General features: G+C 39.6%; 1 protein-coding gene and 1 pseudogene across 1 annotated transcript; one reads left to right on the forward strand and one right to left on the reverse strand.

Moving 5' to 3' along the window:
- The first annotated feature begins 3,636 nt into the window (after window positions 1-3,636).
- Window positions 3,637-14,152, forward strand: LOC122650901 (transcription factor MYB1-like). The gene is made up of 3 exons (XM_043844266.1): window positions 3,637-3,754; window positions 3,872-4,001; window positions 13,408-14,152. Exons 1-3 carry the CDS (start codon window positions 3,637-3,639, stop codon window positions 14,150-14,152), a joined length of 993 nt encoding a protein of 330 aa, XP_043700201.1.
- Window positions 14,153-16,623: 2,471 nt separating this feature from the next.
- LOC122650902 lies at window positions 16,624-24,781 on the reverse strand (annotated as a pseudogene).
- Between the last annotated feature and the right edge of the window lie 707 nt (window positions 24,782-25,488).

Consider the following 25,488-nt stretch of genomic DNA (forward strand, 5'->3'; position numbering starts at 1 on the left):
TGCAGTTAAAACATAAAACCTTTGCTCGATGTTCGCTTTAACTCCGCCGGAAAAAGTTTCTTAATCGGCATCATTGAGTTTCTGGTACTAACTGATTGACAAAGGATTTCTTCGATTCACTAGGAGAGGACAATTTTTTTTGCAGATTGATTACAACCCTCATATAATCATAGGGGTCAATAATGAGAGTGCACACAAAGGAATAAACAAAGATACAATTTTTTATTTAATGGGGGCAGGGTAGTACTTTTGTGCGCTCCTCGCGACCAGGTTGCGCTCTTTTTCCCAAAAGTTATAAAAAGTTATGAGGACCATTTTTGGACTTATTTATATGTTTAGGGATCGAGATTTCCTCTTCAAGTTTTTATTTTCTTTTCATGGACTCTCTTTAAGCATTTGGTTTGTTTGTTTATGAATGAATATTTGAATGTTTAGGAATTGACATTTTTTATATACTTGAGAATTTATGTCCAATTCTTACCAAAAATAATAATAATTTATATCCAATTATTTGTGTATTTAATAAGTTAATTTTGAATATTTGACACTTATATAGTGTCAGAACTAGGGGTGTAAGTTTGGCCCTATCGGCCTGAGCCCGCCCTGAGCCCAAACAGGGCTTGGGCTGGATTTTTCAACCCTGAGGGCGGGTTAGGATTGAAATTTTCAGGCTCGGAGTCTGGGCGAGCTGGGCCAGGGTCGAGGCCTCGGGTTAAGCCCAGCTCGACCCGGCTCTGTGTTAGGTTATGCTTTACAATCAATTGATTATATTTTGCAATTTTTGTTTAGTATCTAATTATCTATTGGTTTATCCAAAAAAAAAAAAAAAGAAACTAATTATCTATTGAACAAAAGTATTTAAAATTTTAAGATTGGGTTAAGTTTTTTAACTCAAAGAAAAGTCTAATAGTCAATTAAGTATGAAACAAATCAATACCTAATAACATGAGACTGGTCAATCAGTGCCAACCTAGCCCGATTAGGATTAATCAGGACTGGGCTGGGCTGGATTGGGATGAGCCCGACAGGACTAGGTTCTCAGTCTGATCTAAGGTCAGATTGGGCTTGGGTTGAGCTAAGAGGACTCAACGTTAGGCTACGGTTTTAAAAAAACCAGCCCAACCCGACCCTGTTTCACCACTAATCAGAACCATTTTCTAGACTAGTAATTGGATTATTATCTATGGATTTAGTAATTGATATTAGATTGGCCATAAGGCCCGTAACCAAAACCTCTCCCTTGGACTTGATAACAACCGTCAAATATTGAATCCAGTTACAAGTTTCCACCCCAATTATAAAATTCCAATCAAAGGGGGCCTTAGACTTAAGAGATAACTTCTCGACACCTGATCCCAGTCCCCAGAGAAGAATAAAACTGGGGGAAATTGTCGGCGTGGGCTCCTTTAACCCACAAGAGTGACAAGATTTTTTTGTGATAATCCCTTCAATCCAGAGATGGAAGGAAGTGATATCTCACCACTAATATTAATGAACCTCTTGTCTCATCCCTAAAGTTGGAGACTCATGAATGATACTTTCCCCACCCTACGTCAGTTCCGAACTTGATCAGTCTATAACAATCAGACAGTGAGACAGTTCATGACTGATACATGTCCTTTTTTTTTTTTTTTAATACCGATTTTGACTGATTTCGAACTGTTTTGGTGGAAATCTATCGTTATCAGTCATGGCCAAATTTCGATTTGAATTCATCAATTCGATTCAATCCGATTCCAATTTCTTAAACAATGACTGGTAGTTGATAAATAATGCATTGGGAATTTAGGGATGTCAAAACTAAGACGAACCGGTCAAACTGGCACGATCGACCTGTTTGAACCTGATTCAAATCGAATCGAACCCTTATTGGGTTGGGCTTGGTTAATGGTTTAGGATACTATTTGGTTTCAGTTCATTTCGGTTCGAATTAATCTGATGAACCCAATTGATAGGATTGAACCGAAACCTGAACCCGACCCCCAAATCTTAAGAATCTTGCCTGATCTCTACCGAAAACAGTCCATACATGGTTTTCAAATCGAAAACGTATTGAACCCGATAACACAAGTCGAACCCAACTCAACTTGAAACCGAAAAATTCTTATTGGTTCGGTTTCGATTTTTCTTAAAACTTTCATCGGAACCAAAAAAAAAAAAACAAATCGAACCACCCGGTTCGCACCCTTATGGGATGGTTAAAACTGAATTGACCGATTAGACTCATTCGATTCCTATTTTTCAAACATTGACTAGTAGTTGATAAATCATGTATTGGGGATGCTTGCAAGAAACCCCGCTGACTCATAGAGTCATAGTGTTAGTTCTTTGTGGGAAACAATTTCCAGATGTGGTTGAAACAAACCCCGCTAACTTATGAGTAAATTCTGTTTTTTTTCATTTTTTTGAAATGTTACCAAACAGGTTCATAGTGTCAGTTCTTTGTGGGAAACAATTCCCAGATGTGATTGTGTTGCCACTTAATCCTGAACTTGCTGATGTGGATGATCTGTAGAAGAGATAGAAAATGATCGGCTAAATTCCGAAGTTAACTCGTGGTAATTTCGATGATTAATTCAGAATCGGACAATCGATAAGAGTAATAAATGTAAATACTTACTTTGATCAAATACTGTTCTTTATATAGTTCACATCGATTTGTATTACGATCTGACTGGATGTATAGTAAGTTGTTACAGCCGACTGAGTTAGGTCTATCATCTTTCACCGTCTTGGAATGCATTAAAAGACATTATATCACAAACATATTAATGATATGAGGCACACTCGGTCATACGTCGTTGAAGGACCTCCCTACTATGCAGCCACGTCTATAAGCATTTTTATGTATTGATGGTTGGAACAGATGCACGTTGCATTTCTACTCTTTCAGTCTTTGAAAGACACACGACCACCAAAATACAAAAAGGGTATAGTTATGATTTCATATAGAAGGTGAAAGGTGAAAAACTAGCTTTATGCCAAAACAAATTATTGGTTTAGGTAGGTTTGTCAAATCAAGTTTGACCTTATTTGTTGTGTTCATGGTTTGAGGTATCGGTACCAGATGCGCTATTTGTATTGGTATTACTCAACCTTGAACCCGATATCAATGCGATTGCATGGATTGAATCTGATATCAGCTCTATAACGTGGTATCATCCATTCCTCTTACACGTGGATATTTTTTTGGAACTTAACCAAGGTTTTTTTTTTACCTACTTATTACAATAGTTGTTGTATTTTGTTTAATATTTTATACAAAAATTGATTTTTTTTTTATTTTTTTTTTGTTCAAAAATTTATATATTTTTAAATTTTGTTTGACCGATACTTTTACTCTTTTGACCTTGAGATTGGGATAAAAGCCCAACTGGTGGGGATTTCAAATGATAATAAATTTTTAATTTATGCCAATTAATTAAATTGTTCATAGAACACAAGGGTCTTTTTTTTTTTTTTTTTTTGTTGTAACTCCACAAGTATCAAGGCTCAATCGAAAGAAAATAATGATAGAAGATAATAAGTACAACAACTTCATTTGGCATTTCAGACTCACTCTATGAAATACCATCTATAAATAAATAAGGTATACCGGCCTTCAGAATCATGGACAAAGTTACCAAATGATATACGATGGATAGACTGTTTGCAGTAAGAAAAGGTACTTGGACTGAAGAAGAAGATCATCTTCTACGCCAATGCATCGAGAAGTATGGAGAAGGAAAGTGGCATCAAGTTCCCCTTAGAGCAGGTATTGGGTATTCTGGTCTTGGGTTCTGTTTTTGAGAGAGAGAGAGAGAGAGAGAGAGTTATATGTTGGAAACTTAAGAAGAAAAAGGCACTAATTTAAGGAAGTCTTTCATTTCAGGGCTGAGAAGATGCCGAAAGAGTTGCAGGTTGAGATGGTTAAACTATCTCCGCCCCAATATCAAAAGAGGAGAGCTCACGCAAGATGAAGTTGACCTCCTCGTCAGGCTTCACAAGCTCTTAGGCAACAGGCAAGTGCAACCTCTTAAAGTGCTATTTTTAATGCTTCACCTACTGTTTTTTTTTTTTTTTTTTTTTTTGTTTCTTCTTTGCTGGCGTTAGTTTACTGGTCTGTTCAACCATTGCATGGATGCTATTTGGTTTGACATTATTAGGATATGATTCTTCATCAAATTTTTCCTAATTTATTCCTCCCAATTAGCAGCAACAATCTTGCTAATTGTGAATCAATGTTTATCTTAATTGATTGTAAGAGTAATCTTAGGATTATTTTCTTCCATCATTCCTTTATATTCATCCTCTTTTATGTATATATTCCATAGAAAATGATCCTAAGATTACTCTTACAATCAATTAAGATAAACATTGATTCACAATTAGCAAGAAATTAGGAAAGATTTGATGAAGAATCAAATCTTAATAGACATAATATCGACCATGTCATGCATCACTAAGGACCTAAAATTTTGTGTACAAATAGATGCCATGGTCTATATATTAAATTTGGAAAGCTCTTTCCAAAAGCAAGGGCAAGGCTTCGTATATTATGATTCTCTCCAGATCTCGCAGTGTCTGGAGCCTCGTGCAATGGGTACTTCATTTTTTATGTGACAGTATCAGGCTTTGAAGATCTATTATATTTTGAAAACAAATGAACAGTTAAAATGAGAGAGAGAGAGAGGCAAAAAAGATAATATATAAGAGATAAATGATTGAGTTTTGTTGTGAAAATTGACATATTCAATGGTTTGAATCTCAAGTCTGAATCAGGTTTGAATTCCAAGTCTAATAAATCCCGTGTATCATTGTACCTCATTGCACTTTGCTAAAACTTTCCTTCTATCTCTCCTCATTTTCTTGGTTGTGATAATGTTAACATTATCACAAAGAAGGAGAAAGAAGGTTGCTTGGATGCTTGGGCATGTGCTCCCCTTAATGGTCCCCGCTCTCACACAAGGACAACGCAACCAAGTAATGTTCTCTCTTCCCGCGAAGAAATAGAGAGAACAATCTCAAATGTCTCAACACTTGCTCGTGACCACATAATATTGATCATTTAAAAGCAATGTTTTTGTTGATGTATAATAAGACAATTTGGAATGGGTACTTTGAACTCCAAGGTATCAATTTGTCTCCGTCAATTTCTGAGGTCAATAAAATTTGGTTGTTTTGGTCACGTGGCAGTTGCACCCACATGGGCTAAGAGCACGTAGGGCATCCATATAGATGGAATTATTTATTTCACAGAGGTGAGATGATAATGTTATGCACTACTATGTTTGAGCTTAGGACAATGTACCAAGCAGTGTTATTTTTATGTTTTTTCATTTGGAAAAAGGCTGGGTATGCTAGCGGTATACCGTATACTAGCATCCTATGTGTTTATCTCTCTCTTCCTCCCTTTGAGGGATAAGGGAGTCATTCCAAAGGAGGAAGAGAGAAATAAGACACATAGGATGCTAGCAGTACTGCTAGCATACCCATCCCTCTTCCTTTGTTTTTTTTTTTAACCACCTTTCTCTTTACCTTGAAAAGTACTGGGTAGTTATGAAAAAGAATACTAGAACCAACCACATAGAGATAGAATAGAGCCGAAGACCTTCCTAATCCGCAGTGGTGTTGTGTATTTGACACATTCTGCCAACATGACAAACAGTGGTTAATTGACGAGAAAAAGGTCAAAAGGAGAAAGTCTCTTCACCACCCACGGTGAAGGAATCGAGGGTCATCATCCCACCCCATCCCCCACCCCCTCCCCCTCCCCCTCCCCTATTGTAAGAAGCCAAAAAATCAAACAAAAAAAAAAAAAAAACAGAAAAAGTCCACCCTACCCATAGAAATTTAGGCCTGTAAACGGATTGGATTCGGCTCGGATACGGATCAGATGTAATCGGATTCGAATATTTTCTGGTCGAATACGGATACCTCTAAACGAATTTGAATGGATTCGGATGCGGATCGAATTCGAATTTTCGACCATCCGTTTACACCTCTGCCTCCATCCGTTTACACCTCTGCCTTGTGTAACCCGAACCTTCCTCCCCCTAGTGGATACAATTCACTCTCAATCCATGGTTTTAGTTCATGATTCTCTTCTCATATTCTAGAACCTGTTGAATCTTCAAAAACCCTCAAGATCATTATTTACTTAATTTTTTATAATTAAACATTCGGATTCGGATTTTTTTTCCGGATATCTCTAATTGAATATGGATGCCCCTAAACGGAAACCGATGTGAATCAAATTCGGATTTTCGGTTATCCATTTACAGCCCTACATAAAATCCATTTAAAAATTGGCAAGGGAGTAAATAGAAAAGGTCAATTTTATGGTCTATATATATGTTATGGAATTGAAGTTAGTGAATGACATACATGAGAGAAACACATTCAAGAAGAGACTAGCTCAGGTTCTAGCACGAGAATCATTTTTGTACGCTCCTAGGCACAGAGATGGAATCCACTTTGCAGAGATGGAATCCACTTTGCGCTTAGGGGTGTATTGAGCTGAACTCGTTCAAGAACTTGTGTCCCGTCAAGGGTGAGTTCATTCTCGAGCTATTGAGTATTTATTAAAGACTGATAATTTGAGATAATTAGTATTACAATACATCATCTTGTTCAATTCCTAGCCTTTTTTTCTTTTATAAGAAATAAATTTATAACTAAGTAGAAAGAAAGTCACAAACATTTTCTGTAATAGATAATCTAGGCTTGTTTTGTGTTTATGAAAGAAAAAAAAATACATAACCTAGTCTTAGCAGAGGCTAAAAAAAAAAAATGCGGGACTCAGTGCTATCTCCATATTCGATAGCATTTTTTATTTTTTTTTGTTAGAATATTATTCGATAGCATTAATTCTACTAATTGTGTTTCTACGTACCAAAAAAAAAATTCTACTAATTGTTGAGATTTGATTTATAACTATATATACCATTTATGAAAAAAAATTCTTGAATAAGGCAAATCCACTAGATTAATTATCAATTGGGCAAGGATTCACATGCGGGTAAGAGGGGGAGGGGGATATCCTAGGCACATCGATCACAACGTGGAAACCATTTTATCAACATGGTTAGTGAGGAAAGAATTTTAGTATAGGTTATGAAAAAAAAATCATATCAACAACGCTTGTGTGATTATCATTGTAAAATTTAACTGGATAAAAATCCTCTCCAATTCTTTAATCTGGCAATGCTAACTTTACTGTACGACACGTGGCACAAACAGATCTAATGGCTAAGAATGGTTTGCACCATTTCATGAAACTGTACCCGTTTTACTTACCGGATCCATCTTAACCCGACTGAAATGTAAAACCAAAACCACAAAATAAGGGATTTGAAACCACCATGGTCAAGCTTAGAGGTCTGAAACCAGACCTGCGATCTGCCAGAAGGGAAAGCCCTCGAGGGGTTTGGGTTAGCGATGGGTGAAGTGTCTGAGTAATAGGTTGGTTGTAAGATGAGGATTTGAAGACCGTTCTGCATCAAGATCGGGGGTATTGACGGGGTTTGTTTCGAGATTTCATTAGAATTTGATGCGTTCATGGCAACAGATTCATTGTTACAGAGCCATTGCTCTGAACTTGGCAAAAGCAGAAAGAAAGAAAGAGAGAGAAAGAGAGAGTTACAGAGAAACTTTGGTTTCCGTATTAGACTAGATGACGATTCTTGTGCTTTTAGAAATCTATTGGAAAAAAAAAAAAAAAGAATCAAATCCATAAATCCTCATTTGCTCTGTTACATAATAACATTAAAGCCTTTTCTTCTACTTTGGAGTTCAGAAATCAGAGGTAACTCTCTCTCAGAACCACCAAGTCACTACACCATTGCTCATCGACTCGCCGTTTGCCCCTCCATTGAAGGACATAACTGCTACCTAAATACCCAAACCCCTCGAGAGTTTTCCCTTCTAGCAGAATGCAGGCTCGACAATGGTGGGGAGGAGATGAACCAACGAGAGAGAGGGAAAGTCGCGACTTGGGTGGTTTTGGTTTTACATTCTAGTCGGGTTAGGATGAATCCGATAAGTAAAACGGATAGAGTTTCATGAAATGGTGCAAGTCATTTTTGACCATTACATCTATTTGTGCCACGTGTTATACAGTGAAGGTAGCATTGCCAGGTATTGCCAGATTAAAGAATTGGAGAGGATTTTTATCCAATTTACCTAGTTGTCAGTTGTGATTAGCAAACATTTATCTAAAGGGGCAATTACTATCACTATCCCTTCACCCAAAAAAAAAAAAAAAAAATTACTATCATTACCCTACACTTAGTCTATATTTATTAAAACTACTATACATTAAACTTCTTTTCTAAAACTACCCTGCTTTTAATTTTTTATATCTCTTTCTATCCTCATGTTTTTTAATATCCAGATTACCTTTCCTTTTCACCTAGGTTTCCTTTTCACCTAGTAACCTACTAATCTGTTTAGGGAAATTTTCGACGCCACCTCCTCTGTGGGACCGTTATCTTAATGTCACACCACTAAGGTCTAAAATTTCAATTCTGGATCAAAAACTAACGCGGTTAACTGTGTAAGTCAAATGACTAAAATACCCTTTACAAGACCCCGCCCCTGTCCCTGAGCTCCTCCGCCGTTGCTGCCATTTGCGCCTAGCAAATCCAACACCATCGCTGCTGCAAACGCATAGCCAATCCCAGGGGAAGAACCATAGCTGAAACAATGGGGTTCAGTGTTATGGAGCTAAAACAATGGAGGTCAGTCCACTCTGAGCCAAGGAAAAGGGGAAAAAACCATAGCTGCATCACCTCTTCCATCTCCGGTAAGGTTGGATTCCCCCCCGGATGCCTTTCCTCTCTCTCTGATCTGTGCGCGGGGGCCAGTTGGCATCGGCAGCCGGAATCTCAAATCGCTGCAACGATGCCTGGCGGCGACGATGCCTATGTTCATCTCCTTCCCATCGATAATGCCGATGACCTTCCGGATGGGTGCTTCTCCTACATCTTCAAGTCCCTGGGTTCCCTAGATCGCGAAAGCTGCTCTCTCGTCTGTCGCCGTTGGCTCCGTGTAGAGAGTTAGTGTCGACATCGCCTCTTCCTCAAGGCTGAATCCAATCTCATTACCAGCATCACTTCTCTCTTCACTCGCTATGACACCGTCACCACACTCGCCCTCAAATGTGTTCGTAAAAGCAGACACATTCACATCAGCGACGACGCTTTTGTCCTCATCTCTCTCCACTGCCGTAACCTCACTACCCTCAAGCTCCATTTTTGCCGCAAGTTAACCGATGTAGGCATGGCCGATGTCACCGTCAATTGCAAGGGATTGAAGAAGCTCTATCTTTTGTAATTCCTGCAAATTTGGTGCCAAGGGCATGAACACTGTCCTCGATCACTCTTCTTCCCTCGAAGAGCTCTCCGTTGTGAGTCTTGGCAAGCTCTATTGTAATTCCTCCATTGGTAAGTTCTTCTCTTGATTTTTCCCTTTCTCTTCTTTATTCTTCTGCGCGCTGTTTCCCTGGGTTTTTTTGGCTTGATGTCTGCATTTTCTGTTTTTTTGGCTGTAAAATCAATCCGATGGTAGATGCCTCTTCTTTCAGCTGCAAGAGCTCAGAGATCTGTGTTGAAAAAATTCTTGATGGCTTTGTTCCGGAGGCACAAATGGAGAGAAGTAGGGTCTGAGAAAAAAACAAGAAAGTTCAGTGGGAGATAGGTTCGGTTAAGGTCGAGTAAAGCTATAGGTAAATCCAGAGGTGGCTATGGTGGTTTCAATCGGTGAGTTTTGGATGTAGAAGAAAAGATAAAAAAAAAAATTAAAAAAATAAAAAAAAAGAAGAAATTAGAAAACCAGAAGAAGAAAAAGAAGAAACAGAAGATACAGAAGAAGGAGAAGCCGTAGGGTCTAGTTCTTCCTCGGCTCGGTGAAGGTCCGACGATGGTGTCTCAGCTTCTTTGTCTCCCCAAAACCCTTTAGCTATATATTTTTTTTTTTTAAATCTCTCTCTCAATTGCAGCGAGGTGAGAGGTGACTAAATGAGTGTCTGCAAGGGTGCAGAGGTGAGAGATGGCAACTGTTACCATTTGCCCAGTTGCAGAGATGGGAGTGAAGAAGAAGACTAGGTTCAGTCGTTTTAAGGGGAAAAGTAAAATAGTCTTTAACGAAAAACTAACATGCTGACATCACTAATTAACAAAATAAATGCTAACCCCGTTAAGTTTTTGATCAAAATTGATATTTTGGTGCTTAGTGGGATGGCATTAATTTAACAGTCCAACAGAGGAGAGGGGGTGCCGCTGAAATTTTTCCATCTATTTAACTTACCTTTTTTTATTGAAATATTAGAAAAGCATCCACCCGCTTCTTCTCTCTCCCGTTTTTTATTCCATTCATTTTTTTTTCTTCAATTTCTCTATTTAATTAATTTTTTATTCAACATTTCATTCTCATCGTTCTTCTTCGAACAGATCGACCTGATCCTCACCGTGATCCAGTTCTTCTCCTTCGTCTCGAGTCGTCACTCTGTTTCTCCCTTCTCTGAAACCGATCCATCTTTCATTGATTCTCAACTGAAATCATCAAGAAGGTAGAGACAATCCGATGATTGATCTTGTGTCGTTCTATCTCGTGTCTTCTGCTTTTGCGAATATGAAGAGGGAGAAGTAGAGTGACGACTCGAGAATCATGTTGTAGATTAATTAAAAATTAAAAACACAGAAAGGTAAATTGAATAAAAAGAGGAAGATAGAAAAGAAGTGGGGTGCTTTGAAGAGAGTTGATTTGTTCCATGGTTTTAGTGCATGGTATCGGAACGGGTATCGGTAACCAGTAAAACTGATATGATACTGATACGGTATCGGTCTGGATCGGCTGTACCGACAAAATTACCCCTGAATCTCCTTAAAAAATGAGTTTTCTGACCTTTTACCCTTTGTCTGTACCGTGCTTTTGATACAGTATCGGCACGATATCAGTGACTAGTAAAACCAATACGTATCACCCGATACGGGCAATACGATACTGATACTTAGAACCATGATCAGTTCGAAAAAGACCAATGAGGTAGACATGTTGAATAAAAAATTAATTAAATAAAAAAATTGAAGAAAAAACAAAAAGAAAAAACAAATGGAGTAAAAAAGGGGAGGGAGAACAAGCGGGTGTGTGTTTTCATTTTTTTCTATTATAATGACAAAAATAGTAAAAAATAGAAGAAGAATGGTAGGTTAAATAGATTAGTAGGTTATTAGGTGAAAAGGAAGGGCAATCTGGGTATTTAAAAATGATGGTAGAAGGAGATGTAAAAGTTAAAAAGCAGGGTAGTTTCAGAAAAGAAATTTAAAGTAGGGTAGTTTTAGTAAATATAGGGTAAGTGTAGGATAGTGATAGTAATTACCCCTTATCTAAAAGTTAAATTTACGTTTTTTTTTTCTCTTTTATATCTAAATGATGAGTTATCCTTACTTTAGGGGTGTTTTTTTTGGTTTTTTTCTTTCTGATCTAAATGATAAATTACATTTGGAGTCCTTAACGTTTGGGGAAAATAGGGTACCTCATGTTTCATAAACAATTCTTGGTATACATAAAGTTTTGATCCAAATCGTGTTCTATGTATTTGAGGTTTTTATATTTATTGAATATGACTTTTGTATAGAGTGCGACCAGATAGTGTTCTCTTTCTCTTAGAATTATATACTTTTGTTTTTATTGCAAGGGAGAAAAACAGCTTAGCTGACTCCCTTGTTAAGAGGGCTATGCCCTTGACGTGTAGGATAATTTAACTCATTTCCACTTCATAGTTTCTTGAAACATGTAATTCAGAATCCATGCGTACGACACGTTTCCATCAGTAAACCATTGTTTACAACAAAAAAAAAAAAAAAAAAGGAAACTGTAATTCTTCCACAAAAAATTTTGCTGCCCTAACGGTAAGGGTATGTTTGTAAGAATCTTTCAATATACAAAGGAGGTTTATGAAATAAATAAAATTTTGAGGGGTGATAGACATAATTGTTTGAAAATATAGGGATTGTAAATATAAATTTCTTTATTTTTATTGATTTACTAGTTGATCCTCCAAGACCTCCGATCAACTTGAGTAGGAGGGCTTTTCGTAAGACAATCTCTCTAGTTTTACAACATTTATCTTTTGGGCTCATGTTCTGTGTGCCGCAGCGCAGGCTGTGCCCAGACACTTGGGCCTGCCACTCAGGGCGGCAAGGTGGTCATTGCGCCCACCCCCATGTGTTTGGGCGCTGCCTACCCACGGCACAGAGAACATTCTCCCTTATTTTTTTTATGGAACGTTTTCATTTTAAGATGATCTACTATTTTGAGCAACGTGAATTGACCATTGGATTAATTATGCACTCCGAGAATTTTGGACACAAATTCAACTAGACCTCCACGTATGTCTATGCACCCTCCCATAGTCCCTAGATTTTCAGAGCATTATTTTTTTGCTACTTGATGAACTCCGTTTGATCTGAAACTTATCCAAAGTAATCACATGGCAGATATTTGGGCCGTTCTATCCCATTCTGGAAACATTCATGTCTATTTCATTAGCAAATACTAAAACACTAAAACATATAGTCCCTTTTAATGTGTGTATATATATTTTTATACACCTATGCATGCATGCTCGTGTTTGAACTAGAGGTACACTTTACCAAAAAAAAAAAAAACTAGTGGTACACATGGTTGAGTGGAGCTGATTTTGAAAACCTAAGCCCAGCCTAGAGTTCCTAGGGCTCAACCCAAGCCTGACCCTATTGAGCTCAGGGTGGCTGGGCTTGGCTTTGTGTTATCATTACGCCATTTGATTATCTTAATAATAATTTTTTTTGATAGGTCGGCCCCAAGGAGATTTAAACTTAATGACATCTTATCTCAATTGTGAAGTGTTGATCCTTGTCAACTAAACTATCTCCTTCGGTTAATAAAAAACTTTGATAATATTTAATATTTTCTCTCTTATTTATAGACTCGTAATTCCTTCTTAATTCCTTTCTAAAATTTTCAACGTGGGACTAAAAATGAATGTATTCCCTTAATCCTTTATCCTTCTTTGGAGTTAAAAAAAATTTTCATTTTTGTCCATCATTGAAAACTTGAATGATTGTATAGAGAATGTGATGCTTATAAATAAAGTTAAACATCTCAAGCCATTTATATTATTTTTTGTTGACTTATATATAGGGGTCATGCAGAGCAGGACTGGGTTCAACCCAAGGCCTCAGCTCAAACCCAGCCTGGCCTAACTAGGGCTTAGGAATCTCAATCCTTGCCTACCCAGCGGGCTTTGGGCGGGTTCAGGTTTGGGCTCTCCAAGACAAACTTGCACCCGTACTTTGACCCTAACATCAAGATGCGGAGTAAGAGCTTACTAGATGTTCTGCCCTTTCTTTTGGGTTATGATGTTTTGTAACTTTGTATATGTAGATGGTCCTTAATCGCTGGTAGACTTCCGGGAAGAACAGACAACGATATCAAGAATTACTGGAACACTCACTTCAACAAAAAGAAAACTGGTATTACTGCTTCGAAACAGGAAGAGGAAGCAAGAAGTCCTGTGAGCAAGAAAAACGAACTTATAAAGCCTCGACCATGGACCTTCCCCAAAAGTTCCCCTTGGGTGTTAGGAAAATTTTCTTCATCTACCTCTCCTGACCTATCTGCTATTAATGTTGTTGTTACTAGCCGTAATTCAAGCGAAACAATGGGCATGACATGTCCTATTCTTCCTAGTATTCAAGGGTCCACTAGGCTAGAACAACAAAGCGACTCTGTTGATAAAGAATTGGAGAAAGGCAAGTCAGGCTATATCAATGGATGTGGAGAAGATGAAGATCTGATTAGAAGTCTCTGGGTTGAAGATCTCCAACCAATGATACAGGTTGGAAATGATACTTCTTTGGAAGAAGGTAGCATAGGTTGGAATGATGACTTCTTTTCGGAGTTCAACTTTTGGGATACACTGGTAGTTGAAGATGAAAGCGACTCCTTTGATAAAGAATTGGAGAAAGGCAAGTCAGGCTATATCAATGGACGTGAAGAAGATGAAGATCTGATTAGAAGTCTCTGGGTTGAAGATCTGCAACCAATGATACAAGTTGGAAACGATACTTCTTTGGAAGAAGGTCGCATAGGTTGGAATGATGACTTCTTTTCGGATTTCAACTTCTAGGATACACTGGTAGTTGAAGATGAACTTGTTGGATCTGGCTCCTCTCTAATGAGTGCGTCAACCCAATGAGCATCCGACAGCTGAGCTGGCTGGCACATATCCTTGAGCGCACGGGATGTGTGCCAAGCAGCCCAGCCGTCGTATGCCTCATTGAGCACTCATTGAACGGATGCCTCCAAAGAAAGGAGACCGATGTGAACTTGTTTCATGATGCTAATTGTGGTTGTATTAGTGGGTGTGGCCCAACATTCTTCTTCCATGTACTTCCCTTTGATGTATATCCTGTTGATATATAATATTTATGTTTTGTTGGAATCATTGATTGTACATGGAGGATAAACAACACAATTATTATATGATATCACAATATAGATTTCAAATCTCAGATTTTATTGTTACATTTCTATCTTCCGCTGCTCTGATTTTTTATTATTGATTTGGACTGTGAGGTTAATGTACTATATCTGTGATCCTGGAGGTTCGGTAGGATGACAGTAAGCATCCTAGTCTCACTATCCGAGGTATCTGGTCACACCCTCTCTCTTCATTTAGAAATGGTATGACCAGTACTTATGTCCTAATTTATGTGGACGACATTCTTGTTGCAAGTAGCCATTCTGGTCATGTAAAACCTCTCTGCTAGCTCAACTAAGTACTGAATTTTTCATTAAAGATTTGGGGCCTCTCAAATTTTTCCTCGACATTGAAGCAATCCTTCATTCCTAGGGACTGCTACTTTCTCAGCATAGGTACATCAAGTTCTTTTACATAGAGCTGCTATGACTGAATGGAAACCAGTTATTACACCCATTGTTGCTACTACAAAGATGTCTCACTCAGAAGCTGTGCTACTTCTGATGCCACACATTGTTCCATAGTAATAGCCGCACTACAGTACATCACCCTCACTTGTTGAGATGTGGCTTTTGCAACTTTTGCGGTGAATCATTTATGAACTTCATGCAGTTCATGCATGCCCCTACTAGGGGTGTCAATGGGTCGGGTTGGGCCGGGCCTGCCCTAAACCCTAACCCAACCCAACCCTGGCAGGGCCTAAGAAACCCTCAACCCAGTCCTGACCCTGCTAGGGTTTTTCCTAACTCGACCCGACCCTGATTGACCCGACCCTGATTGATCCTGATTGAGTCGAGCAGGGTCGGGTTGGCCCTGATTGACCTTGACCCTGACCCTGATTTTTGTGTTTTAATCCCATGAAATTAATACTTGAAGCTAGATCAAGTAATGGGTTTCTAAGTTCCAACAGGAATAATCCTAAGAGAAGAATAGAAGAAAAAATAGACATAGAAATGAATCAGAAACTAAGATAATTTAATAACTTCAGCAAATCAAATAAAATCAAATCAAAATGGTATGAAACTTCAATCGATGGGTTATTTTAAATGATACACGGGTTTGCAGAGTAAGATAAAATTCTGATAACAAAACAGTAGTTTTCTGAGAAATCCTACTGTTGCTAGGAAAACTGAAAACAATAACAAAATTGAATTAATTGACCAATAGAAACAGAAATTATAGAGACTCAAAATGGAATCACAAAATATAGAAGGTTTTGATATGCAGATTAAGAGATAAAAGCAGGTCTTATCAAATGCAATAGAACTTGAATCTAAGAATAGATTTGAAAATCGATTAGAAGATTTAGAGTTCAAAAATAACTTTAGAGAGAAATAAATTAGAGACTATTGAAGAAAATGAGTTTAACTCATTTACCAAAAAAAAAAATGATTTTAACTCTAACTGATCATAGTAGCAACAGATAAGCTAAACAGATCTGAAAATTGAAAGAACAGCATAGCCGCAAGGTAGTTGAGTTGAATTGATTTGACCTGATTCTCTGTTAGCAATATAGGTTCCTATTGTCTTTTGATGTGGGCATAATTTGCAGAAATTGCAAAGTGGGAAGGCGGAAGGTCGAAGGGAAAGCAAAGGGGTTTACGCGCAGGTGAGGCTAGGGCTCAGTATCTTCCAATGACCTCCTCCAAACGAGAACGATACAAGCAGGTGAGGCTAGGGCTCATGATCTTCCAGCGACCTTCTCCTCCAAACGAGAACGATACACGCAATCACGCAGGCAAGGCTAGGGATCAAGATCTTCGACCTTCTCCTCCAAACGAGAACGATAGATGAGGCTAATCCAGACACTCGGGTGGGAGAGGAAACGAAATATTAGGACTTAGGAAATTAGGGTTTCTCATTTTCTAAACCAACAACTTAAATCCTACGGTTCTAATAAAAACAAAAAAAAAAAAAACTTAAATCCTAAGGTACAAAATAGACACCCAAAAGCCCAACCTATATTATATATAATTATAATTAGTACAAGGTCAGGCCGGGGTGGGCTAAGCTCGGGGGTTAAACCCGAACCCGACCCGACCTTGTCAAGGCCAAGGTAATTCTAAACCTAAACCCGCCCTTTAGGTTGAAAAATCAGGGTCCGATCCGGTCCGGGCTCAAGGAGGGTTAGGGGCGGGTTCGGGCTGAGGGGGCTTTTTTGACAGGCCCAAATAAAAGCCTTGAAGCATAAAGACAAGAAAAAACTGAGGGAAGAGAGACAAACGAAACATAAAGTCATGTTTGGAAGGACTGATTACCTTGGAAATGAGGACGTTAATTCCGGCGTGTTTATTATCCCAACCAAACTCATTAATGGTATCTCCTTCGTGCAAGACCACCTCGTTCCTCACTATATACTCTCTGTATTCGCGCCTTCTCGATGCCTTGTGTAACCATGCAGCTCCCCAAAGCAACTCATCCTATTAAAATACGACACGAAAGCACCAAAACATAAAAATCAAGAATCTAACCACACTTTATGCCAATCGAACCGTAGATCACTGGATCATCAATCTTCTCACCGGGTACCCATTCACATCACAGTAGAACGGGCACACAACATGCTTCAAGCTCGTACTGTACGTACCTCGGTATTTGTCAGCAAACTCGAACACCTGGAAGACCGACCCGTTAGTTCAAAGTTGAAATTACCGTGAGATATTGACCGGAATAGGAAGGATTCAGTGTAAAACAAAACGTACATTAACGGCTCTGTCAAGGAGGAGAGGGGAGTACGCGGGGTCACGTGATCGGAACACGATTGAAGCAGCCGCAGTTTCAACTGCCACGTCGGATCCAGGGTGGGCCCGGTCGATCTAGAAAGCCGTGCAAAGAGTGTCCATATCTTCCGGCCGTTCCCAACAGTTGTGATCGGAGAGAGCGTCGCCTACCTGGACATAAACGGTTTCCGGCACTGCCGTTACCTTCATGTGGTAATCTGTCGCCCATTTAACGGACTTGACGGCATTTTTCAGCTCAGGGCCCATGTTCTTGCCGAAAACGATAATGCTCCATGACAGCAATGTTGTCGTGAAAGCCATCGGAAAGCCGAACTTGATGTTCTCGCCGGCGTCGTAGTAACCACCGGTCAGGTCAAGCTGTGACCAGAAATTGTAGGTTATTATCGGTGACAGAAAGGTGTAACGAACTTTTTTAACTAACTTTACCCAACCGAAGCGCCGTCTCTGAGAGCGGAATCGCGGCGCCACTTGACGCGCTGATCCGGAGGGAGCTAACCGGAGCGTTGGCCTTCGAAGAAGAGAATGCTCTTACGTAAGGCGCCGGAGTAGTCATGGCCACCGGAGGCAGCAGCGGAAGGAGGATGAAATGCCGCCAGTAAGGAAAGAAAGATGCAGTGGAGGAGTGCCGGGAAAGAAGGCGGAGATCGACGAGTGATTGGCGCCATTTTTCTTGCTGAAAGAGCAAAGGATCGAACTGACGTGGGAGTGCTTTTATAAGAGTCTTCCACTTCCACTTCCACTTCCACTTTCACTTTCACTTTCACTTTGGATTCTTCATTCTGAGAATGGTGGGATTAACACGTGTAGTTTTATTATTGGTTGGGAGTATGACACCAATGGGTCTACGTGCTTGACCGGTTCTGTTATTGGGACTGAGCAATTGACGGTTCGGAATGGTGAACCGGATTTGGGTCATGTGAGTATGTGACCGTTGGGACATGGGAGTATGGGTCAAAGGGTCAGAGCAGGGTAGGTTGAGTTACAAGTTGGTTTACACTTACACACTAAAGCTAGTGAACAATAGGTGCGGACCATGGTGATGTCACCAGTACTTGCTGATAACAGAATGGTAGGTCTATAAGGGAAGGTTATATATGTAATATGTGGTCCCAGGCTGCTAAGGCAATTCAATTAGACCGTTATGGTGTTTGGGTGCAGAGTTGAACCTGACAAAAGGACTTGTCCATCTTTGCCGAATAAAGACAGGTTCTTCTCCTAGTTAGTAGTGTAATGGATGACTTGGTAGATCGCCTGGGGGCCCGATTAGGCCGGCACTAATTGGGATAACGGCACGGTTTAATTTAGTGCACTTAAATAGAGTTTTAGGACCCGTGAAAGAAATATTTTGGCTCCATTCAACTCTGGTCCCAATCGAGAGGTAGTAAATCAGGCCATGAGTGTGGAAAGAATTATGTTAGGCTCTAAACTGTGCTATAACAAAGCCAGAGACACAATCATGGTGACGGCCAAAGGGAGCCTACATGAAAATATCAATAAGGGTGGAATTTCTGCCTTTTATAGGGGCGGGCGATCATTTCACACTGTTTGTGTCAAGATGCAAGATCCATGCTTCCAGACATGGTCCTTGTTCCCTATAAATATACCAAAACCGACTAATAACAACCAAATAATGGATTGATAAGAACCCCGCTAAGTCAACCTAAAATTGAACCTAGCGATCTGAAACAGACTAGAGCCAAATCTCACCTTAACAAGTCAGCTTCACTTTGAGCGATACATGCAAAACCAAAAAATAAAATATTGTTAAAAATTCAATTTAGACCAAACCGACTGTTTGACACTATTATAGATTCATTTTCAATGGAAGCTAAGCTGTTCTTACTTCTTCAGAGCATGGTTCGGAATCTTGGATCGGATCGGATTGGTTTCGATCATGATCGATCTGACAAGGTTTTCCTGGATCGGCCGATCCGATCCAACATTTATCATTTGGGGGAGGGGGGTTGTTATCGATATTTTGAGGATTTTGACCAATTTTTTGAATTTCTTACAGATCCATACCGATTTTTAGTATTTTATTAATGTTAATAATTTTGTCCAATCCAAACTCGATTCAATAAAACCTGAATTTTGATCATTTTTTACCGATCCGGATCGATATCTGCCTTTATCGATCTCGAGTTTGGTACATGAATTACGATCCTTGCTTCAGAGGCTTCGTCTTATTGCAAGATAAATAAGAGAAAGGAAAAATCAAATCAAAACCAACATGAAATCTTTTGTAATTATTATTACACCTAAAATGGTTGTATAACAAATTTAAAAGATGCTAAATAGATAGAGAGAGATCTATATGCCACCTGCTTACACATCAAACCAACCACAAATAACGAAATAGCATTTTTAATGATAAAGTGAAAAGGTTACCCACATATTTAATAAGTAAAGGGACCATGACATAGAAATACATTCTTTATTTTCCATGATTATTATATTTTTAAATCAAAATCCATAATTTTAAAAAGGAAAATAAAGATTTCATTTCAAAAGTAGGGTCCTTCTAGGGATCACTATGCCAAGTGAATTAGATTGCTTCACTATGACTTTTTTACCCATACTTTTTAGTCAAGTTTTTTTTTTTTTTTTTTTATAGGAAAGAAACGCGTATATATAAAAAAACCACGAAGTAAGATACAGTCCTAAATTATCAGTGTTTGTTGGAGTTAGTAGCATATAGTTCAATCCTACGCTAGAAGAGTTCAGGAAAGAGTCTAAGAGTTCATAGTAGACGCCGATTGAAGTCCAAGGGATGGGGAGTGAAAAAGGATACTTAAGCAAGTCATATAAATTCCTGTCTACGGTCCATATGCTCCATAGCTTAATGTTTTCCTGCCAAGCTGTTTGCCATCCATGGAAGAGTCCTACTAGTCCAGCTTCAGTGCTATCAGTAGTTTGTAAGCAACCTGCATCTGTTAGCATATGGTGGCCATCTATCAAAATGTAAAAAGCCCACTAAGCTAGTTTAAGTGTGGGTTCAAAAATTCCTGCGATCAGTAAACCAGGTAATTGGAAGTTAATGTTAGCAGGTAAAAAAGTATTGATGGTAAGGTGTGTGCACTTGGTGGTGTGGGCCTGATTTGTTGTGTGGCCAGGGGGATGGATGTTAAGGTCAGTCAACTACTGCATGACAGTCTTAATAACCGATATAGGATCGGCTTTATCAGCACATAAAACAACCTTGTTTCTTACAGCCCAGATATAATAAAAGGTAATAATAAAAACTGAAAAAAACCAAATGCAAGATTGTTTATCCAAGGCAAACTTGCCAAGGAGAGAGACACTGAGGTCCAGTAAAGAGGGGGCAGAGAAGTGCTCAGTTCTTAATCCAAGAGGGCCAGCAACCCAAATATGCCTAGTCCAATCACATGATAAGAAGAGATGCCAGATCGATTCATCGTATGAACCACATAACACACATGTAGGCTCGACTAAAATCCATTTCGAGAGATAAGCCCATGTGGGAAGTCCTGCATGTAAAACACGCCAAAAGAAAATTTTAAATCTAGGATGAATAGCAAGCTTCCAAAAGAATTTCCACCAATGGAACAACAAAGGCGTAGGGGGGCTTGTAGTATCTAGAGGATGCTTGGCCACTAATTTTGAGGAGAAATTCCCTGTTTTGTTTAGGGTGCACCTCCAAACATCCTCAGAGTTAGAGATAGGAATCTGTTCAATATGTGAAATAGATAAATTGTCGAAGCAAGAGATGAACTTACTCCTATCCCAAGTAAAATTATGCATCAGATCATGGACTAAGTGGAAATTATGTGAGGTCATGGAGTTGAGGGGTAAGAACTTATCATTCATGGAAGGTATCCACGGATCATACCTGTAAGAAGTAGTCTTACCATTTCCAATCTGTCTAGAGACCATGCCTTGCAAAAGTGGAAGTGTATGTGCAATGCTATTTCATGTCCAGGATCTCTTTCTTGCCAAGGTTTTTGGGTGAAAGATTGAAAATTTTGGGAAATACTTGGCCTTGAGAATCCTGGACCAGGGGGAAGAGGTTTCAGTGATGAGTCTCCATCCCAGTTTGAGGATGAGGGCCTTATTGTGGTGTTCAACTTTTTGAAGACCAAGGCCCCCATCAGAGATGGGGCGACAAAGTTTATCCCATTTTATTAGGTGACAAGACCTCTTACCCTGGGTGGATTTGTTCCAAAATTGCATGGATATGGAATCCAGAGACTTACAAATCTTTTGTGGGAAGAGGAAGCAGGACATGAGATATGAAGGCACAGCAGCAAGAATAGATTGAATTAAAATTTTATGTCCTACAAAAGACAACTAATTGGCTTTCCAGAGGGAAAGTTTTGTTTTAACCCTATTCACAACATGGATTAAGTCTTTGGTTTTTGCTCTGGAAGGGAAAAGCATGGTTCCTTAGGTAAGAAGAATTCGTAGGCATCACTCTGAGGTTCAATAGGGTGCAAAGTTCAATCTTTAGGGAATCATTTATATTTTTGCTAAAATGTACTTCACTCTTTTGGAAATTAATTTTCTGGCCAGTAAGGTCAGAGAAGAGGTCCAAAATAGCTTTAATGGTTAAGAAATCCTCCTTCGTTGCCCCACAGAAGATAAGAGTGTCATCGCCAAACAGAAGATGACTAATTTCAGGAGCACTACGGGCCACTTTGATACCATGAAAAAGATTGAGTTCCTGGTATGCAGTGAGGAGACGAGAGAGAACTTCCATTGTGAAGAGGAACATGTAAGGGCCAAGGGGACAGCCTTGTCTAAGGCCACAGTTGGGTTTTATGTATCCAAAGGAGCCACCGTCAATTTTGAAAGAGAAGGAAGTAGTAGAAATGAGAGAGTGACAATGGAGGTCCAGTCAAGGCTAAAGCCAAGGAACAAAGCCAAATTAGTTAGCAATTGCCATTCGACTCTATCATATGCTTTAGACATATCAATCTTGATTGCAGCGTAGCTAGTTTTGCTCTTAAGATGGTTTAGATAAAAGAAAATTTCATGGGCCATAATAATATTGTCAAATATTTGGCGGCCAGGTATGAAAGTAGATTGGTAAGGGGAGATAAAAGAGAAAATTAATTATGGGGCGTAAGCGATTGGCAATGATTTTTTAAATGATTTTATAGGACACATTATACAAATTGATGGGTAAAAAATCAGCTGGGAAGGAGGCATTATCTTTTTTGGGTATCATACAAAAAAGGGTATGATTGCAACTAGGAGGGAGGGATTTGGAAGAGAAAAAACTGTGAACAAAATGGTAGATATCAAACTGGATGATATCCCAAAATTTATGGAAAAAACAGGCCTGAAACCCGTCAGGTCCAGGGGCTTTATAAGCACCAATGGAAAAAACTGCCTTTTTAATTTGAGTATGGGATGGTAGGGATGTCATGGTGGAGGCATGAGATGGAGTAAGAACCGGGGGGAAAAGATATTCTTTGAAAGAGGTGTCCAAGGGGTTAGTGGTTTGGAACAGGCCTTCAAGGTGATCAGAGAATAGTTTGGCTATGGCATTTGGCTCTTCTACCTTCTCCCCAAGGTCACTAAGGAGGTAAGGGATCCTTATCTTATGAATATTAGTTTTAGCCACAGAATAATAAAAGCTAGTATTTCTATCCCCATCAGTGATGAAGGCATGTCTGGATTTTTGGAACCAGAATTTCTCTTCGGCATCAGCAATCCACTGAATTTTAGATTTGAGGGAGAGATAGTGAGCTTCATCAGTGGTGTTGGGTCCTTATTTTCAAGAAAACTAGCATAGGAGAAGTACTGGTCTTTCAAGGCTTGTATTTTACCAAACACAGTTTTATTCCAATGAGCTAGAATCTTCCTCAGGGATAGGAGTTGACAGTGGAGATTGGTTTTGGTAAACTTTTCCATTTGTGTGAACAGAAGAAGAGAAAATCCGGGTGGTGGGTCCATACTTCTTGATAATGAAAAAGCTTGGGGTGCAGGTGTTTTGGTCGAGTGGTTTGTAAAACAATGGGGTTATGGTCAGAGGCCATGGCTGGTAATTTTGAAATGGAGGAGTAGGGGAAAGTAGTTATCCAAGTAGGAGAGGCTAGGCAACGATCAAGACATTCCTTGATCAAGTGGGGTGGTCTTTGTTTGTTGGTCCAGGTAAATCGGGATCCACAAGGAGATAGGTCTTCAAGCGAGTGAGTCTCAATGAGTTGTAAGAGTTGGGTTCCGGATGGGTGAAGGACAAATGGTGCACCTCCCAGTTTTTCAGAGGGAGACAAAACCTCGTTAAGGTCACCAATAATAACAAAAGGTTGTCTAATGGTTGATAAAAAACTTTTTAGGATGTTCCAAAGTTCAGTCCTAGGTGATGCATGGGGGGGGGGGGGGGGGGGCATAAACAGTCAGCACCGTAACAGAGAGGTCCTTATACAGATTCCAATTAAAGGCACAAAAGTAATCATGAACTAAAAGTATTGAATAATCGACAGAAGTAGTGCAAAGAAGCCAGAATCCCCCTTTGAAACCTTTAGATCCTCTGCTATTAACAAAACAGATAGTATGAAAATTTCGTGAAAGGAAACTAAATTGGACTTTATGCTCAGTAGGACATTTAGTTTCACATAAAAAAAAAACAATACCAGGTTTAAATTTTTTCAGATGGCGAGTGATGCATTGTTTGGTGAAGGAATTGTTTAAACCTCTAACATTCCAGGCAAGGATAGACATGGTAACAAAGAAAAAGAGACACAGCCAGGGAGAAAATATTCGAGCAAAAATGAGGGAAGAAGAAAACCTGCGAGGTATAAAGCACCTGTGTCTAGCCTTACGATCTAGCACAAACCAACAGACAGCAAAGGAAAGAAGCAGAACAAAATATACACAAAAGAAATTAAAGAATTGTAAGAATTTTGCAACAAAAGGTTCAGAACTTACCTCGGCAGGGTTCGTTGCATCAGGCTCAGTGACGAAATAGTTAAAGTGCAAGGGTTCCGATGAAGCAGGCATCTGGGCATTCTCAGAAGCAGAAGGAGAGAGCTCGTTCAACCATTCTTTGAGGAGAGAGATAAGGGCTCGCAGATCAAAAGAAGAGAGCAAAGTCTGTGATAGTGAAGTCTTGAGGGCAGCAAACTCAGAAGCAACTGGGCTAGTCCAATGCGGCTGTTCCAACTTTCGCTTTTTACTGGCAGGGAGGGTACATGCAGGTGCAACAAAAGAACTGGAATGCAATTGGCTGGTGGTGAACATCTGGGCAGTGGAGCCAAAGCCATGTAGAGAAACCTCAGAGAAAGCAGCCGTCTGGCAGTGAAATCCATAACTGGTGGTGCAGGAACAGGGATTTATTGTTGAGGCAAAGGTGATGCCGGTGGGATCCAATGAAGGTCTTCAGCAACAGAAAGTAAAGAGGGTAAGGGGGGCAAAACGTATCGAAGAGAGGGGGTAACACCGTGGAGTCAAACAGTATAGGACTCCCAACATCTTCAGGCAGGGGATTTGAGGAGCTGGCAGGGACAGCAGCAGTGGTGGCCTTAGGCACAGGGTCAGGAGGATGAGAAGCACTCGTCGAAATGTCCATATCAGAGGAAGCAAGAGAGGCCGTTGCAGAGGAGTTAGGTAGCCTAATAAGACCAGGCGACTGATTCACCAGAAGTGGAGTGGTGATAGCATCATTAAAGTATCCAAAAGGTGGGAGGGGATGACCTTGGTTTCCTCTGACATAGGGGCAATGAGACAGGTCATGGCAAATGCGACCGCAGCAGAAGCAAAGGAAGGTGAGTTCATACTTGATCCTGATCGGGTGCTTAATTGGAGCCACCAATATCTTCGACGGAGGAAGAAATAACAACAGGCTTCCTTTTATCAATCTCAATCTTGACCCTGGCTGAGGAAGGAGAGAGTCCAAGCTCAACGATGTTAAACAAAAACTCCAGAGGTTTTCCCACTTCCTTCAGCGAACGCTTGAGAGAAGCAGCGTTGAGACAGCTGGCTAGAATGTCAAATACTTGAATCCAGAGCGGTACAGGATCCCGCTCAAAGACGTAGTAAGGGTCATCCACAAAATGCTTAACCAAGTGCAAGAGGCATTGACCATACCACCAAGGGGCATGGTCCATCAGAGCAAGACATTGAGACGGAAAGCAGCATTCCACCGAAAAATTGCCTTTATCAAAACATTTGACAGAGAGGGCTCCAAAAGGCTCCCACAAGGACCCCAAGAAATTACAAAAGGCGTCCTTAAGGGGCTTAGGGAAACCAATCACATAGCCATGGAAGCAGTGCTCC

Source organism: Telopea speciosissima, chromosome 2 (assembly GCF_018873765.1).
Source record: "Telopea speciosissima isolate NSW1024214 ecotype Mountain lineage chromosome 2, Tspe_v1, whole genome shotgun sequence".
NCBI classification, from domain to species: Eukaryota; Viridiplantae; Streptophyta; class Magnoliopsida; order Proteales; family Proteaceae; genus Telopea; species Telopea speciosissima.